Source organism: Mobula hypostoma, chromosome 6 (genome assembly GCF_963921235.1).
Source record: "Mobula hypostoma chromosome 6, sMobHyp1.1, whole genome shotgun sequence".
Classification (NCBI taxonomy): domain Eukaryota; kingdom Metazoa; phylum Chordata; class Chondrichthyes; order Myliobatiformes; family Myliobatidae; genus Mobula; species Mobula hypostoma.
Window position 1 is genome coordinate 152,732,279 of NC_086102.1, and position 18,591 is coordinate 152,750,869.

The following is an 18,591-nucleotide window of genomic DNA, read 5'->3' on the forward strand; positions in this document are numbered from 1 at the left end:
CTGACTGATGCCTTGAGATATTGCTTCAATATATCCACATAATTTTCCTTCCTCATGATGCCATCTATTTTGTGAAGTGCACCAGTCCCTCCTGCAGCAAAGCACCTCCACAACATGATGCTGCCACCCCCATGCTTCACGGTTGGGATGGTGTTCTTCGGCTTGCAAGCCTCACCTTTTTTCCTCTAAACATAACAATGGTCATTATGGCCAAACAGTTCAATTTTTGTTTCATCAGACCAGAGGACATTTCTCCAAAAAGTAAGATCTTTGTCCCCATGTGCACTTGCAAACTGTAGTCTGGCATTTTTATGGCGGTTTTGGAGCAGTGGCTTCTTCCTTGCTGAGCAGCCTTTCAGGTTATGTCGATATAGGACTTGTTTTACTATGGATATAGATACTTGTCTACCTGTTTCCTCCAGCATCTTCCCAAGGTCCTTTGCTGTTGTTCTGGGATCGATTTGCACCTTTCGCGCCAAAGTACGTTCATCTCCAGGAGACAGAATGCGTCTCCTTCCTGAGTGGTACGACAGCTGCGTGGTCCCATGGTGTTTATACTTGCATACTATTGTTTGTACGGATGAACGTAGTGCCTTCAGGCATTTGGAAATTGCTCCCAAGGATGAACCACACTTGACATTATTTTCTGACCTCAATCCGATAGACTATTTGTGGGCAGACTGAAAAAGCATGTGTGAGCAAGAGGCCTACAAACCTGACTCAGTTACATCTGTCTGGAGGAATGGAAAAAAATTCCAGTAACTTACCGTGAGAAGCTTGTGGAAGGCTATCCAAAATGTTTGACCCAAGATAAACAATTTAAAAGCAATGCTACCAAATACTAACAAAGTGTATGTAAACTTCTGACCCACTGGGAAAGTGATGAAAGAAATAAAAGCTGAAATAAATCATTCTCTCTACTATTATTTTGACATTTCACATTCTTAAAATAAAGTAGTGATCCGAACTGGCCTAAGAGAGGGAATGTTTTCCAGGATTAAATGTCAGGAATTGTGAAAAACTGAGTGTAAGTGTATTTGGATAAGGTGTATGTAAACTGCTGACTTCAACTGTATATTTAGTATTGGTTGAGAGAAACATTTAAAAAATATCTGGTAGATATAGAATTGATTTAAGTGTTAGACCTTCGTTCTTTGATTTTGAGGTTAATTGACATTGTCAGATAAGATTTGGTGAAATATTTCCTTCTTGGGACAATACTTCCATTGATAAAACCTCAGTGTTACAGTGGACTGTGTGCTCTAATACTGAGCTTAAATTCTGACTGAAGAGGAGAGAAGCTTTTAAAAAGAGCTAATTTGATACAAGTGCCTTGGTGTAACTTTGATTTCAATATCTTTCCACCTAACCACTTGTGGATAGTTTGATTAATGTTTCATGAAATGTTTGTCCTCTATTTTTTTCTCAATGGTGATAAAATTATTGATTCATAATTATATAATTTATAAACTTGGAACAAATTTGGTCCTTTGATTTAAATGGAGGTGTAAATTACCTTATAGAAATCACCATTGAATTGAAGAATATGGATAGGATTTACCTTTCTCTTCTGCTCTGACCACAACCAGTTGTCCTTCGATTAATTGCAATCTGGATTTTTTTAAAAAAACAACATATCAGGAGTTTACTAATCCTAGTGAAGCTGTTTTTAAGAACAGCTGTTCAATTTTTAATTTTTCTCAACAACAGAATGTTATACCTCTCTGATGGCAAGCCAACTAGTTTTTGCACGTCGAATTCATCTATAAACTCTTGGCAAATTTTGCCATCGGGACTTATGTTAGATATTAAAAGGTCAAATAATTCTGGATGATTCCTGCATTCCACCAATAGGCGACGATGAGCAGCTCGATTAAAACTCAAGTATCCTAAAGCTGTAGCACAAGACTCACGGACCTGAAGCAACCAAACATTTATATTAAAGCTTATCAAAGTGAAAGACAGTGTAAACATAACTATAAAAATTCTATTTATAGCTGATCATACTGCATCTGAAAAGGAAGGAGAAAACTGGAGATACTGATGCAGGTTCATCGCAAGAACTGAATGAAAAATCACTGGTCACAATATGGTAGGCTGCAACTAAGTGAATGTGAGGGAGAAGCAGGAAGATGGATCAAGTAGCAGGAAGTAGATTCGTACTTAGGGAGCAAGAATAGTAAGCCAGGAGTTGTGCATGAGCTGTAGGCCACAAAGTGGTACACAGTAGCTCGAGATAGAGGCATTTCCAAGTAAGCTTCTTTAACATGAAACAGGTTCCAGTTATCAGATTCCAGAGTCTGAAACCTGCAAAGGTAGATATCTTTAAATCTTGCTGAAGAAAACCACAAGAAAACTATGAATGCCAACTTCTGCTTGAATGGCCGTTCCTCCTACCAGTCACACACATGTATGTAATCCGAAAACCCAGAAGCACATGCCTGTGTTCCTTTGAATTAATACATCAGATACACAGAGAATATATAAGGAAATTAAGCCCATGATTTTCCTTTCCAAGTAATTGTTCGTTGAATTGAAACACACATACTAAACTGTACAAACCAACAATAACATTTCAATATTTTGGGCAACAATTGAAAGTTAAAAATATTACTAATGAATAGAGAATTCAAGAGAAACCACTCTGATTATGATATAAATGTAGGTCATGAATTACTGGGTAAGCAGGTTGGGAGATTTAGGGAAAATCTAGATAGGTGCAGGAGAGAGAAGTGAATAGAAGATAAAGAGCAAACAAGAAAAAAATTGCAGATGCTGGAAATATGAGCAACACATACAAAATGTTGCAGGGACTCAGCAGACCAGGCAGCATCTATGGAAGAAAGTACAGCTGACGTTTCGGCCTGGAACATCGACTGTACTTTTTTCCATAGATGCTGCCCGGCCTACTGAGTTCCTCCAGCATTTTGTGTGTGTTGTTCAGAAAATAAAGAATGTGCAGAGTGTGTGAAGAAAGATGTGTGAACTGCATTGTAAGTTGGTACGAAGGGTGTTCTGTGTTGGCTTAAGAAGGCAGAGTGTTGGACTTTAGGATGTAGGTATAATTATTTAGGGTACAATGAAAACCGTTCCCATTCAGCATATAAAATGGCAAGTGTTGTGTATAAAGATGGACCAATAGATGTACTCCACTTAGATTTCCAGAAGGTATTTAATAATATGTTGCATTAAAGAATACTGAGAAAAATAAATGCTTATCATGTGGGTTATAACATGTTGGTGTTTGTGATATGAGACAGGTGTGGATCAAAGAGTGACTGGCTGACAGAAAGCAGGAAAGGCTTAAATGCTGTTTCTCTGGTAGGTAGGTAAGGTAATGGTATGTTACAGGGAGTGGTTCTAGGTCCTTAACTTTTATGATTTATATAGATGATTTGAATGAAAGCAAAAAAAAGGATTGTTTCTAAATTTGCTAATACAAATATGGATAAGAAAATAAGTAGTGAAGAGGAGGTAAGGAGACAGAAGAATATATATTGGTTAACTGAAGCCAATACAGTATCTGACAAACAAAGAAGTAATGTGGGAAAATGTGAAATACTTTATTCTGGCAGGGAAAAAACAAAATAAAAGAAGCTAAACTGTGAGAAATAGCAAAGCTCTGAGATGCAGGGATATCAAATTTGCAGAAGGTTTATATGCAATTACAGGAAATAATTTGGAAAGCTATCAGCATGTTACTGTTTATTGCAAGGGGAATTGAATAAAATAAACTTTGGATGTTTTGCTTTAGTTGTATTTTCCAGACAGACATTCATGATTCTGTATGCGTCATAGAGTCATGAGACAGGGAACAGACCTTTTATCCCACAAAGCCCATATCAACCACCCATTTAAATTAATCCTACATTAATCTCTTTCTTTTTCTCCCCCACAATTTCATCATCTCATCATGACTTGTATCCACTATGGATTTGTGGATTCAGAGGTGGCAGAAAATACCACTGTGAGAACTGCAATCATTTCCACCAATTGAGTACAAAATCTTATAGGAAGGATGTTTCCAGGATTGGAGGTTTTGAGTTACAAAAAGATACTAGATAGGCTGAGACTGTTTTCCCTGGAGGGAGGGAGCCGAAGAATGACCTTATAGAGGTTTATAAAATTATGAAGGTCATATATAGGGTAGACAGTCAGTCATTGCCTTTTTCCCTGGGTAGAGGAGTCTAAACCCATAGGACACAGATTTAAAGTGAGAGAGGGAACATTTAAATGGGGACCTGAAGAGCAATTTTTTTTTAAACACAGAGGGTGGTGGGCATATGGAATGAGCTATGAGAGGAAGTGGTAGAAGCAGTTACTATTACAAATTTTAAAAGACATTTGTAAAGGTTTGGATGGATAAGAGTCAAATGCAGTCAAATGGGACTAGCTCAGGAAGGTACGTAGATTGGCATGTCTGTTGAGCTGAAGGGCATGTCTTTGTGCTAAATAACACTACATTCCCTATAAACGTGTAGGACATATGGATCATTGCTGCCTGAAAGAACATGTGTTTTGTGTTTGAAGTCTTGATCTTCAAATACCCTAGTTCTCAATCAATGATGGCCAGTGTTAACACTTTAAATGCAGTGATGATTTTTTTATGAATGGTAATTGCCTTTGCTGACTGGTGGCTTCTGAGAAATGGCAAATGATCCACTTTTCCTTGGTCTTTCCATGAATTTTTATGAATGGAGGGCACAAAGACTTATGCAGTCTAAACTGCTGAAATTAAATACAGGTATCAATGCAATTTCTGCTGAAATTTCACCTCCAAGTCAGATTCAAAACCACATGCTCCCTGGAACAAAATAATATATTCTTTAATTGCCAATGATCAAAGTCAGAAATGTCATTAAGTCCATGTTTAATTGTCACTTCTACATATTGTAGAAGATGAGGATGTCTTCCTATGCATCAATACTATGAATAGTAACGTGAACAAATCAACTTATTCTTTGTAACATTAATGTTTCAATGGAGGCAAAGACTGATTCACTAAGTCTTTACTTCCATTTGTGTTTCCTTTACCTGTTCCCTCTCAGCATATAAATGTGGACAAAGGTTCTCTACTGCTCCCATGGTAATCATGGCATCAGTAATACCTGCTCGAGTTTGCGTAAGAGAAGACAGCAATTGACCTGCAAGGAGAAAAATTGTATACCAGAGTATATTCAGTCATTTAAAAGACAAGTATACCATGTTCAAAAGTAAAACATTTTGAGAAAAACAGTTTGGATGAACTAATGGGCTAATCAAGAATTAATGACTACAATTATGTCAGGTACTGGTGAGAAATCTGAATGTTCTCTGCCTCCTAAAAGGATATAGTTGTGACAAAGGGAGCACAACAATGGTTCACTAGATTGATTCCGTGGGGTAGAGTGGAGAGTTGGGTTGGTTTCTGTTTAGGGGAGAGATTAAACAGACTGGGATTATAACCGCTAGATAAGCAAGTAATTTAAATAAAGAAGGGAGCAGTGTTTCAAAACTGGGATGGGAAGGATTTTCTTCACTCAAGGTTTTTTTTTTGACATTTTTGCTATTCTGTTATTTTGTTCTGTATCTAGTATTGGACCTGCCCTGTAAGGAGGGGAGTGGGTGGCATTTAAGTCCAGTACTGACAAATCATGTTTTTATTCAGTTTAAGGATAGAAACAAAAACTGATTTTAAATTGTGTAATACTGAAGAAAGTTTAATATCTAGAAGACAGTGAAGACGAGCATTGATAGAAAAAGTATTTAAATCCATTCCTAATGGGCAATATTTTTTATTTGTCTTTTGTCTACTGTTTAGCTCTTAATTAATTTACTCATCTGTCATTTCTTACTACAAAATAAAACAGTAAAAATTGATCTGGCCATGTGTACAATATAATCTAATCAATATTCAGTACATGCTTTTTGAAACTTTTCAGCAAACAAAGTTCTTCCCACTTCTAAAATGAACTTAAGGAATAGGGCAAACAAAGGAACACATTTAGTAAGGCACTTTAACCCTAGAAAAATGACCAGCATAAAGTAATGATGTAGGGGGATGGAATTTTCACTTATTTCTTCCACAGGATGTGAGGGTCACAAACAAGACATTAGCTATTTAGATCATTGATAATTTTAGTACACAATTAGCACCATGAATTTAGTATCAACCAACCTGCAATTAGATAGCAGTGAATGCCTAATGCAGAGGGTAGATGGATTTCCACTGGTCTAAATTCTATTGGGTTAATAAATTGGTTCATAAGTGTTACGTTGTTAAAAAAAATTATATACAGTGTATAGAGGTTAGTCACTTTGTTGAAAAAAGTTGGGATAACAAATATTTTACCTACTACAATAATCGTGAATGACTTTTCCGATTTAAGAAGATTAACTAAAGTTACAATGCCTGTGGCTGTTAGTGTGACCTCATCCATACCTACGATCACCTTCGCTAGTATTATCATCTGTATCAATTTGAAAAGAAAGAAACTATTATCAGGTCTTTTGGCATGCATTTCACATGTCAATAGACTAACAGACATTTCTCGTTTTAGGCACACTTTTATTCTTTAGGATTTTGCAAGTTTTATTTACATACAGACTTATACCTATATAAGGCTCTTAGTCATATATTACGTACCTTCACTGAATCATGATTTTATCACTGTAAATATGTAATTATTTTGACACATACGGTAGTTGGTTCCAGACAGCACATTAAATCATTATGCTAGAAATTAAACTTATCGTGGAGAGTTTTAAATTTAGAAAATAAATTCTATTATAAAAATAGAGGGCAGTGACTTAATCTTCTTTAATGAGAATGCTTTTTTTGAATACATAACTTTTTTCATTTCTGGTTATGCTACCATAAATATTATAATTTTTAATAAAAGACACTGTCAGATAAACAATTCACTAATGGTAACACAAATTCCTACAAGAATGGGGATAAAACAAGACAATGTGGATACAGAATGATTACATCCTTCACTCAGGAGAAGCCCATCAGGGGAGTAAAACCTAGTAACCCCTAGCTCTGGTTTGAACTGAGTGTGTTCTATACAATGTAGTTAATCGCTACATTGATTGTCCTTATCTCAAACAATAATGAGGTGCCCTACAGGGAAGAAGTCATCTCTTTGACACAGTAGTGTAAAGAAAACAACCTCTCCCTCAATCCTCTCCCTGGATTACAGGAGGAATGGAGATGGGCTAACCCCGATTGACATCAATGGATCTGGGGTTGAGAGGGTAAACAGCTTCAAGTTCCTTGGCATCCACATCACCGAGGACCTCACGTGGTCTGTACACACCAGCTGTGTGGTGAAAAAGGCACAATAGCACCTCTTTCACCTCAAACGGTTGAGGAAGTTTGGTATGGGCCCCCAAATTCTAAGAACTTTCAACAGGGGCACAATTGAGAGCATCCTGACTGGCTGCATCACTACCTGGTATGGGAACTGTACCTCCCTTAATCGCAGGGCTCTGCAGAGAGTGGTGCGGACAGCCCAGCACATCTGTAGTTGTGAACTTCCCATGATTCAGTACGTTTACATGGACAGGTAAAAAGGGCCTGTAGGATCACTGGGGACCCAAGTCACCCCAACCACAGACTATTCTAGCTGCTACCATCTGAGAAGTGGTAACGGAGCATAAAAGCCAAGACTAACCAGCTCCGAGCCAGCTTCTTCTACCAGGCCATCAGACTGATGAACTCACACTGATTTGAGTGTACTCTATATTATATTGACTGCTCTATTTGTTATAAATTACCATGATTGCACATTTAGATGGAGACGTAATGTAAAGATTTTTACTCAAGTGTGTGAAGGATGTAAGAAATAAAGTCAATTCAATTCAATTGGACAGAGGGTCTTGGTGATTTTAATAATGTGACAGACTGCAAACTATAATACATCATTAATATAACCTTATTGAAAAGAGTTTGCCACATTAAGGATCATGATTTTATTGACCTTCTTTAGTTGTGAGTATAACAGGTGATATAGCTTGCTGAACAAAAGCACCTCAGACATCACTTCTCAGTAAAATTAATAAAGTATTTCTGTTCCCTGACAAACTGCTAAAATGACAAACTGTAAAATATGGTTCATCCCTCCCACTTCCTCCCCACCCCTAATTATAGCTGCTCCTGCTATACTTCTTTGTTGCATTCCTTGTTGGTCTCTCATTTCCTTCAGAATATGAATCAGGTTAATTATCAGTGTCTTATATGATGTGAATCTGTTGTTTTGTGGCTGTAATACAGTGCTAAGACATACAAATTAATGTTGCAAAATAAATAAATAGTGCATGAAAGGGAATACTAACATTGTGTTCATGGACCATTCAGAATTCTGATTTTGGAGGGGAAGAAACTGTTCTTGCTCATTGAGTGTGGGTCTTCAGGCTCCTGTACCCTCTCCCTGATGAGAAGAGTGCAAGTCCTGGGTGGTGGAAGTCCTTAAAGATGGATGCTTCCTTCTTGAGGCACTGCCTCTTGAAGATATCCTCAGCTGTAGGGAGGGTTGAGCCTGTGGTGAAGCTGGCTGAGTCTACAACCCTCTGTAGCCTCTTGTGATCCTGTATATTGGAACCTCCATTCTGCATTGTGAGGCAACTAGTCAGAATGTTCTCCAGCATACATCTATAGAAATTTGCAAGTGTCTTATCAAATCTCATGAAATTCCTAATGAAGCAGATGCTCAGTGATGTTCAAACTTGGAATTTAAAGCTGTTCACCTTTTCCACTACAGGTCACTCAATGAGGACTTACATGTCTGCTGTTCCAATTTCTCTTTCCTGAGGTCCACAATCAGTTCCTTGGTCTTGTTGATATTGAGTGAAAGATTGCTGTTTCAATACCACTCAACCAGCCAATCTATCTAACTCTTGTATGGCTCCTTGTCACCATCTGAGATATTACCAACATCAGTGGTATCATCAACAATTTACAGATAGCATCTGAGCTATGACTGGCCACACAGTAATGAGTGTAGAGACAGCAGAGCAGTGGTCTAAGCACATACCCATAAGGTGTGCTTATGTTGATTGTCATTGAGTAGGAGATCCTACCATTTCACCCATGAATGTATTCAGATTCAAAGTTCAAAATAAATATATTATCAAAGGACATATATGTCACCATATACAATCCTGAGAATCATATTCTTGCAGGCATTCATAGTAAATACAAGAAACACAAATGAGTCAATGAAAGACCACGCCCAATGAAAAAACAACTAATATGCAAAAGACAACAAACTGTGCAAATACAAAAAGAAAGAATATAAATAATAATAAATAAGCAATACATATAAATGAAGAGTACTGGAAAGTGAGTCCATACGTTGTGGGAAAAGTTCAGTGATGGGGTGAGTGAAGTTGAGTGAAGTTATCCCATCTAGATCAAGAGCCTGATGGTTGAGGGGTAATAACTATTCCTGAGCCTGGTAATGTAGGTCCTGAGGCTCCTGTACCTTCTTGTTGATGGTAGCAGTGAGAAGAGAGCATGACCTAAATGGTGGGGGTACTTGATGATGGATGCTGCTTTCCTGCAACAGGACTCTGTGTAGATGTGCTTAATGTTACCAGTAATGTACTGGGCTGTAGCTAGTACTTTTTCTATGCTTTTCCATTCAAGGGCATAGGTGTTTCCATATCAGGTTGTGATGCAACCATTCAATATATTCTCCACCACACATCTATAGAAGTTCATCTGTTTTAGATAATATGTCAAATCTTTGCAAACTTCTAAGAAGGTAAAGGCTCTTCTGTGCTTTCTCTGTAATGTCTTACATGCTGGATTATTAATGAGGCAGCCAGAAATACCTGCAAAATATTGTTCTCAATAGAGAAGTGAATTTCCCTGTGTTTTAAAAGTCAAGAGAGAAAGGTCCTTACATTAAACAGTAATCTAAAAAAAAATGTAAAATCTGTAAATTTTTGATGATGAATAGTCTGGATGAGAAGGGTTCCTTTACCTTTCAGTTCATTGCACAAAACCTAATCCAGAATAGCTGATGCCCTGGTGGGTTCAACCATCAGCTGCTCTAATTCTACAAATTTCCCCCTCTTGGGATCCAGCAACAACCTGATTTTTCCAATCTACCTGCATATTGAAATCTCCATGACTATCAGAACATTGCTTTTTTGACATGCATTTTCTATCTCCTGTTGTACATTATAGCCCACATCTTTGCTACCATTTGAAGGTCTGTATATAACTCTCATCAGGGTATTTTTACCCTTGCAGTTTCTTAGCTTCACCCAGAATGATTCTACACCTTCCGATCCTATGTCTTCTCTTTCTAATGATTTGATTTCATTTTTTTTTTACCAACAGAGCCATGTTATCCCCACCCCCACCCCGCCTACATGCCTGTCCTTTTGATACAATGTGTATCCTTGGATGTTAAGCTGCCAGCTATAATCTTCTTTTAGCCACGATTCAGTGATGCCCACAACATCATACCTGCCAATCTGTAAACGTGCTACAAGTTCATCTACCTTATTCTGTATACTGCATGCATTCAAATATAACACCTTCAGTTCTATATTTAGCACCCTTTTTGATTTTGTCCACCTTTTACATTACAATTTATCCCATTGACAGCAACTCCGCCCTCTCATCAGCCTGCCCTTGCTAGCAGTCTCACTACACACTAGTTCTGTTTGTAAACCAACTACTCCTTCCTTAGCCCTATCACTCTGGTTGCCATTCCCCTGTCAAATTAGTTTAAACCCTCCCAAGTGGCTCTAACAAACCTGCCTGCAAAGTTATTAGTCCCCCATAGGTTCAGGTGTAACCCTTCCCTTTTGGACAGGCTGTACCTTCCACAGAAGGGGTCCCAATGATCCAGACATCTGAACCCATGCCCCCTGCAGTAGTTCCTCAGCCACGGCAAATCTATCACATGCTCCTATTGTAACCCTCACCGGTGTGTGGCACAGGCAGAAATCCAGAGATTCCGACCTTGGAGCTCCAGCTTTTCAGCTTTCTGGCTTGCTCCCTAAAATCTCTCATGTAGGGTTGTACTGTGTACAGAAATATATCCTGTAAGTCTTTATTTCACTAACTCACTCCAATTCTATCTTCAACTTTCATACACTATCACCAAATAAACAACTAATAATGATCTGGACCAAAGCCAGGTACCCAGCACCGACCATGACCTGGACCCTCAAAAATCAGAAGGGTATGTACCTAATTTGGACACATGGGATTATAATAGGTAGGTATGACAGACAGCATGAACATGGTGAGCCAAAGGGCCTTTTTAGAGCTGTACAACTCCATGACACTAAGGCTGGAGGTGCATTCTGGATATAAGTTTTTAGAATGTAAAGATGATTGGATTCATTTATCTGCAAACAACAGGAATTCTGCAGATGCTGGAAATTCAAGCAACACACATCAAAGTTGCTGGTGAACGCAGCAGGCCAAGCAGCATCTGTAGGAAGAGGTGCAGTCGACGTTTCAGGCCAAGACCCTTCGTCAGGACTAACCGAAGGAAGAGTGAGTAAGGGATTTGAAATTTGGAGGGGGAGGGGGAGATCCAAAATGATAGGAGAAGACAGGAGGAGGAGGGATAGAGCCAAGAGCTGGACAGGTGATAGGCAAAAGGGGATACGAGAGGATCATGGGACAGGAGGTCTGGGAAGAAAGACAAGGGGGGGGGACCCAGAGGATGGGCAAGAGGTATATTCAGAGGGACAGAGGGAGAAAAAGGAGAGTGAGAGAAAGAATGTGTGCATAAAAATAAGTAACAGATGGGGTACGAGGGGGAGGTGGGGGCCTTAGCGGAAGTTAGAGAAGTCGATGTTCATGCCATCAGGTTGGAGGCTACCCAGACGGAATATAAGGTGTTGTTCCTCCAACCTGAGTGTGGCTTCATCTTTACAGTAGAGGAGGCCGTGGATAGACATGTCAGAATGGGAATGGGATGTGGAATTAAAATATGTGGCCACTGGGAGATCCTGCTTTCTCTGGCGGACAGAGCGTAGATGTTCAGCAAAGCGGTCTCCCAGTCTGCGTCGGGTCTCGTCAATATATAAAAGGCCACATCGGGAGCACCGGACGCAGTATATCACCCCAGTCGACTCACAGGTGAAGTGTTGCCTCACCTGGAAGGACTGTTTGGGGCCCTGAATGGTGGTAAGTGAGGAAGTGTAAGGGCATGTGTAGCACTTGTTCCGCTTACACGGATAAGTGCCAGGAGGGAGATCAGTGGGGAGGGATGGGGGGGACGAATGGACAAGGGAGCTGCGTAGGGAGCGATCCCTGCGGAATGCAGATAGAGGCGGGGAGGGAAAGATGTGCTTAGTGGTGGAATCCCGTTGGAGGTGGCGGAAGTTACGGAGAATAATATGTTGGACCCGGAGGCTGGTGGGGTGGTAGGTGAGGACCAGGGGAACCCTATTCCTAGTGGGGTGGTGGGAGGATGGAGTGAGAGCAGATGTACATGAAATGGGGGAGATGCGTTTAAGAGCAGAGTTGATAGTGGAGGAAGGGAAGCCCCTTTCTTTAAAAAAGGAAGACATCTCCCTCGTCCTAGAATGAAAAGCCTCATCCTAAGAGCAGATGCGGCGAAGACGGAGGAATTGAGAGAAGGGGATGGCGTTTTTGCAAGAGACAGGGTGAGAAGAGGTATAGTCCAGATAGCTGTGAGAGTCAGTAGGCTTATAGTGAGGCAACACTTCACCTGTGAGTCGACTGGGGTGATATACTGCGTCCGGTGCTCCCGATGTGGCCTTTTATATATTGGCAAGACCCGACGCAGACTGGGAGACCGCTTTGCTGAACATCTACGCTCTGTCCGCCAGAGAAAGCAGGATCTCCCAGTGGCCACACATTTTAATTCCACATCCCATTCCCATTCTGACATGTCTATCCACGGCCTCCTCTACTGTAAAGATGAAGCCACACTCAGGTTAGAGGAACAACACCTTATATTCTGTCTGGGTAGCCTCCAACCTGATGGCATGAACATCGACTTCTCTAACTTCCGCTAAGGCCCCACCTCCCCCTCGTACCCCATCTGTTACTTATTTTTATGCACACATTCTTTCTCTCACTCTCCTTTTTCTCCCTCTGTCCCTCTGAATATACCTCTGGCCCATCCTCTGGGTCCCCCCCCACTCCTTGTCTTTCTTCCTGGACCTCCTGTCCTATGATCCTCTCGTATCCCCTTTTGCCTATCACCTGTCCAGCTCTTGACTCTATCCTTCCCCCTCCTGTCTTCTCCTATCATTCCGGATCTCTCCCTCCCCCTCCAACTTTCAAATCCCTTACTCACTCTTCCTTCAGTTAGTCCTGATGAAGGGTCTCGGCCTGAAACGTCGACTGCACCTCTTCCTACAGATGCTGCCTGGCCTGCTGCGTTCACCAGCAACTTTGATGTGTGTTGCTTCATTTATCAGGTTAGCTTTAGAGATAATTCCCCTGGAAGAATACCTGAAATGCAGCATTGGCCCGATCCACTTCTTTTCCAGATTGCAAAAAATTCTGGTATATTGATGCAGGAATGCCTCCAGATTCATGTATCAGAAGTTGCTGCTTTGGACTGTTGAATGCACAGAGGGCTAGAGCTCCACCTGCTCTTAAAATACCATCCTGAAACGTGACAGATAAATAATAACCACAATGAATTTAATTGATTATTGAAAAATATATTAACAAAAATGAATGATAAGCAATTTTAGCTACTGTATATTATGGTCATGGAAATAAGTAATATCAAATTTTATCTACTGTACATGAAGAAAGTATACATCTGAAATCAATTTATTTGGTTACAAAAGGTGTACCTTTAGTATAGATTTTTAAAATTATACATGACTGTCTTTGAAATATGCACGTCTCCATTAAAATGCTGCACATTCCTTTTCATCTTGAGTCATGGCTGATGAACAAGTATAGAAGTGCTCTCTACTTTCATGTGTTTTTTTTTCCCCATGGATGCTTTTACAGCAAATAGTTAACCTGGGATCATCCGGACTCTATGGTTCAGTTCCTGAGGCTCATGTCACTATCGGTGAATGTTTTGTTTATTTGCAGTCACATTTAACATTATATAAAGAAGATTTATTGTTACAGGGATTTTACACAACAAAATATAACAACATAACTACAATATTTAATGAATGAGATAATTCATTTTAATTTACAAAACATTGTGGAATGTCCATTCCATTCACACTTAAGAATGTTCCACCAAAATATTCACAAGATATTCTGATACCTAAAAAGACCAAGGTAACATGTCTGAACGCCTGGCATTCTGTCACACTCACCTCAATAATAATAAGAAAATGCTTTGAGAGGCTGGTCAAGGATGACATCTGCAGCATGCTACCACCCACACTGGATCTCCTACAATTTGCCTACCGACACAACCGATCGACAGATGACGCAGCTCTACACACCGTCCTTACACACCTGGAGAAGAGGGATGCTTATGTGAGAATGCTGTTCTTGGACCACAGTTCAGCATTCAACACCATAATTCCCTCCAGGCTCGGCAAGAAGCTCAGAGACCTCGGCCTTCAACCTTCCTTGTGTAGTTGGATCCTGGACTTCCTGTCAGATCGCAGGCAGGTAGTAAGAATGGGTTCCTTCACTTCTGCCCCTCTGACCCTCAACACAGGTGCCCCTCAAGGCTGTGTACTAAGCCCCCTCCTTTACTCTCTGTATACCCATAACCGTGTCACCACCCACAGCTCCAATCTGCTAATTAAATTTGCTGATGACACTACACTGATTGGCTAAATCTCAAATAATAATGAGGCAGCCTACAGAGAAGAAGTCATCACCCTGACACAGTGGTATCAAGAAAACAACCTCTCCCTCAATGTCGCAAAAGCAAAGGAGCTGATTGTCAACTACAGGAGGAATGCAGACAGGTTAGCCCCTGTTGACATCAATGGATCTGGGATTGAGAGGGTGAACAGCTTTAAGTTCCTTGGCATAAACATCACCGAGGATCTCACGTGGTCTGTACATACAGGCTGTGTGGTGAAAAGGGCACAACAGCACCTCCTTCAACTCAGATGGTTGAAGAAGTTTGGTGTGGGCCCCCAGATCCTAGGAACTTTCTACAAGGGCACAATTGAGAGCATCCTGACTGGCTGCATCACTGCCTGGTATGGGAACTGTACTTCTCTCAATCGCAGGACTCTGCAGAGAGAGTGGTGCAGACAGCCCAGCACATCTATAGACGTGAACTTCCCACTATTGAGGACATTTACAAAGACAGGTGTGTAAAAAGGGCATGAAAGATCATTGGGAACCCGAGTCACCCCAACCACAAACTGTTCCAGCTGCTACCATCCGGGAAACAGTACCACAGCATAAAAGCCAGGACCAACAGACTCTGGGACAGTTTCTTGCACCAGGCCATAAGACTCCTTAATTCATGCTGACATATCTGTATTTCTATGTTATATTGACCATCCTGTTGTACACATATTTATTATAAATTATTATAAATTGCACATTGCACATCTAGATGGAGATGTAACAAAGATTTTGACTCCTCATGTATATGAAGAATGTAAGTAATAAAGTCAATTCAATTCAATCTTATAAAATTATTTACATTGTACCGATTAACAGCTGCTTACTTCATCATCATATTTAAGGTGATTCAATACAGTCTTGTAGTTAAAGCCTTTTTTCTCCTTTAACAACTTCTGTAGTTCACTATTTCCCAACATAATGCAAGCCAAGCTGTAGATTGCTTCTACCTACAGCATATACAAAAATAAATTGATAAATTATTGGTAGTTACTGTAATTGAGAAATACTTCAGTTTTGTTTTTATTATTCCACATAATTTCTCACGATGAGTACATTTATGGAAAGTTTTCCTGGCATATTTTTTATTTTTAATTAAATTGCTGACTAAAAACCAAAAAGAATTGCACTACTTGCCATATGAACCCTAATAGAGTTTTGAAAAAAAACACTTGTTAATATTGCTTTTTATGTGTAAATGAGGGACTTGCTTGATGTTCACTGCTTGCTTGATGTAAATTATTTGTTAGACTTGAAAGTGTAAATCACTATTCAGTACAGATCCACATGTGAAATTCCAACTTCCTTTCTTATCAACAAGGTGTGATCCTTACATTTCCCTATACACTAATATGAAGTTTTCCCATACCTTGCAAAATACCAAAGAAATCACAATTAGCTATATGAAAATAAACTGAAAAAGAGATCTCAAAATATTACAAAGCAGAGGAAGGTACGTGAACTAACACACAAAATAGAGCAGCTGTCTGCCTCAAACATCATATCTGAAGCATCAAATCTTAGACGTGGGAATTTTATGACCTGTTATAATGAAAAACATCACATTTCCATTCCAAATATACTATTTGAATTCATGACTGTTTTATGTACAGTATGTAGCTATAGCAGTCCTCAAGTAAAATCAGATCATCGTTTCATGCAGACAATGTATCCCAAGATAGTGGCTGCACTAATTTTGAAGAAAATAAATCCTTGTCACATGATAACAATTGATCATGGTTCATCCACTCCTCCTTTTGGTGCTAACTGTTCAATAAACTTAGATGATTTGTGTATTTTAGATATCTTTGTGGAGAATGAACCTTGTCATGATCTGTTTTGGGATGATCAGTTTCCATGTTTCTGAATTCATGCTCTGATTTCATATTATAGCCCTCAGAAAGGTGAAGGTGAAGGGCTGGCTAAATTATTTGTGTTTCAAAATAGATACAACAAGCTTACAGCTTGGTGCAAAACAAATAAACAAGTTGATTTGCCAGTCAAGATACCATTAGAATGTTTGCCTGACAGGCTAAATGAATTTCAGGCAATTCAGAGGCCCAGAGATATGACCACAACTGATAAGGATGCTCTGAAGGGAGTACTCAGGCCTGTAGCAGTATGTAAGTGTTCTTTCAGTGCTTTCTAGTTCTACCTCCTCAAAATGCTGAACATCTTCCAAGTTCCTTGCTCTTTTTGAGCTTGTAGAATAGGTTGGACCCTTTGCATCATTTCTGAGTTAAACTAACATGTGAGGAACATTGCTTCTAATTGATTTCAAGGTTTACCAGATTGCTGCTCAAGACTGAAAAGTACCAATTGGAGGTTTATATCACAATTTTTAAACCAAGCTATTTGGGATTCCGGGCCTGAAATGAACATAAATGTCTCACTTTAACATTGAAATGAAGTCCAACATTTATTTCAAGAAGCTCCTGGAACTCCTAAGTAAAATGTATTGGCAGATCAGGTGTCTGCAGCCACTGCTAAATTACTTTAACCCTGTAAAATTTGACCCTTTTTATTCTAATTGCCTCTGATACCTTTACTCTTCTCCTTATACAAACAATCTTTTGTTTTAGTTCAAACAACTGATATTTTTCTCCTGATACAATGAAGTATAATTAAACGTTAAAGCAGCATTAGTTTAAGTATCTGAAGGCTGCCATGTATACAATGATCTAAGCACTGCAGGCACATGGGTACATGAGACAGGCACATCAGACTTCTTTTCCTCTAATACAAATTGCTCCAATTCTCACAAGTGTATGCAGTTTTACAACTGTAATAATCCATCCAGTGTTACCTGCACTTGGGGAGAATGTGTTGAAAAAAGCAAATAGAGAAGTACACTTATGCCGCCCTCTTCTACAATCTTCTGTTGACTAATTGGATTATTTTTATGTGCAACACCTACACAAAGAAACATATAATTGTGTAAATACATGATATACAGAAATAATTATTTATATTAATAACTTTATTTCTTCTCCAGAAACTGAAGTAAGTGTTGGAGTTCATCATATCCAGGGAAAGGCAAGGTGGAATTTGGCTCTTCCTTTCTCTGTCTGAATCATGCCAGCTCTATCTCAGGGGAAAGGTGAGTCATAAATATTTATTACTGACTCTCACAATCACCTCAACCATATTTTCTCCTGTCCTTCTTCCTGAAAGAACTACAGTATTCCATTTCCTCAGTTCCTCTATTACCACTGCATTTGCTTCAGCATTCAGATTTTCCACATGGGTGCATCTGACTCATCTTCCTTCTCTCTGAAATATGGCTTCATCTCTATGAATGCTGACAAAGGCTTTTCTACATTAATTCTTCATCCCACTCCCATGTTGACCTATCTCTCTCTGTGGCTTCCTCTACTATTACAATAAGGCTCAGCAAAAGCTTTAGGAGAGACATCCTTCAACTGAGCATGTCACTGTGTTTTAGACTCAATGTTGAATTTCTATCTAGTTATGATACATAAAATGACAATAGTATTTTAGTTTAAGGTTTTATATAACATTATAAGAGTCAGTTGTACAAAATGTTGGTGAGATGGTACTTGGAATACTGGTTGCAATACTATAAGAAGGATATGATTAAGGTAGAGAGATGCAGAAAAGATTCACACAAGATGCTTCTGGGATTGGAGAGCTTCAGTTATAAGAAGGGCCGAGAATTTAGAAACTTTATGGAGTATAGATCAGATTGATAGTCACATATTTTTTCCTGAGGTAGAGGAATTTTAAACAAGAGGGCATATGTTTAAAGTGAGAGGGGTTGTGGTTAGGATTCATATAAACTAAAA

The 18,591-nt window shown here is 39.3% G+C and overlaps 1 protein-coding gene across 1 annotated transcript in view; it reads right to left on the reverse strand.

The window, feature by feature from the left end:
- Positions 1–18,591, reverse strand: part of ankar (ankyrin and armadillo repeat containing) — a 75,955-nt gene that overhangs the window by 716 nt on the left and 56,648 nt on the right. Inside the window, exons 16-22 of the mRNA XM_063052589.1 lie at positions 17,592–17,698; positions 15,613–15,735; positions 13,445–13,603; positions 6,332–6,449; positions 5,035–5,144; positions 1,721–1,917; positions 1,562–1,611 (exon numbers count right to left, since the gene is read on the reverse strand). Of these exons, the coding sequence (XP_062908659.1) occupies positions 1,562–1,611; positions 1,721–1,917; positions 5,035–5,144; positions 6,332–6,449; positions 13,445–13,603; positions 15,613–15,735; positions 17,592–17,698 (864 nt within the window). The remainder of the gene's footprint in view (positions 1–1,561; positions 1,612–1,720; positions 1,918–5,034; positions 5,145–6,331; positions 6,450–13,444; positions 13,604–15,612; positions 15,736–17,591; positions 17,699–18,591) is intronic.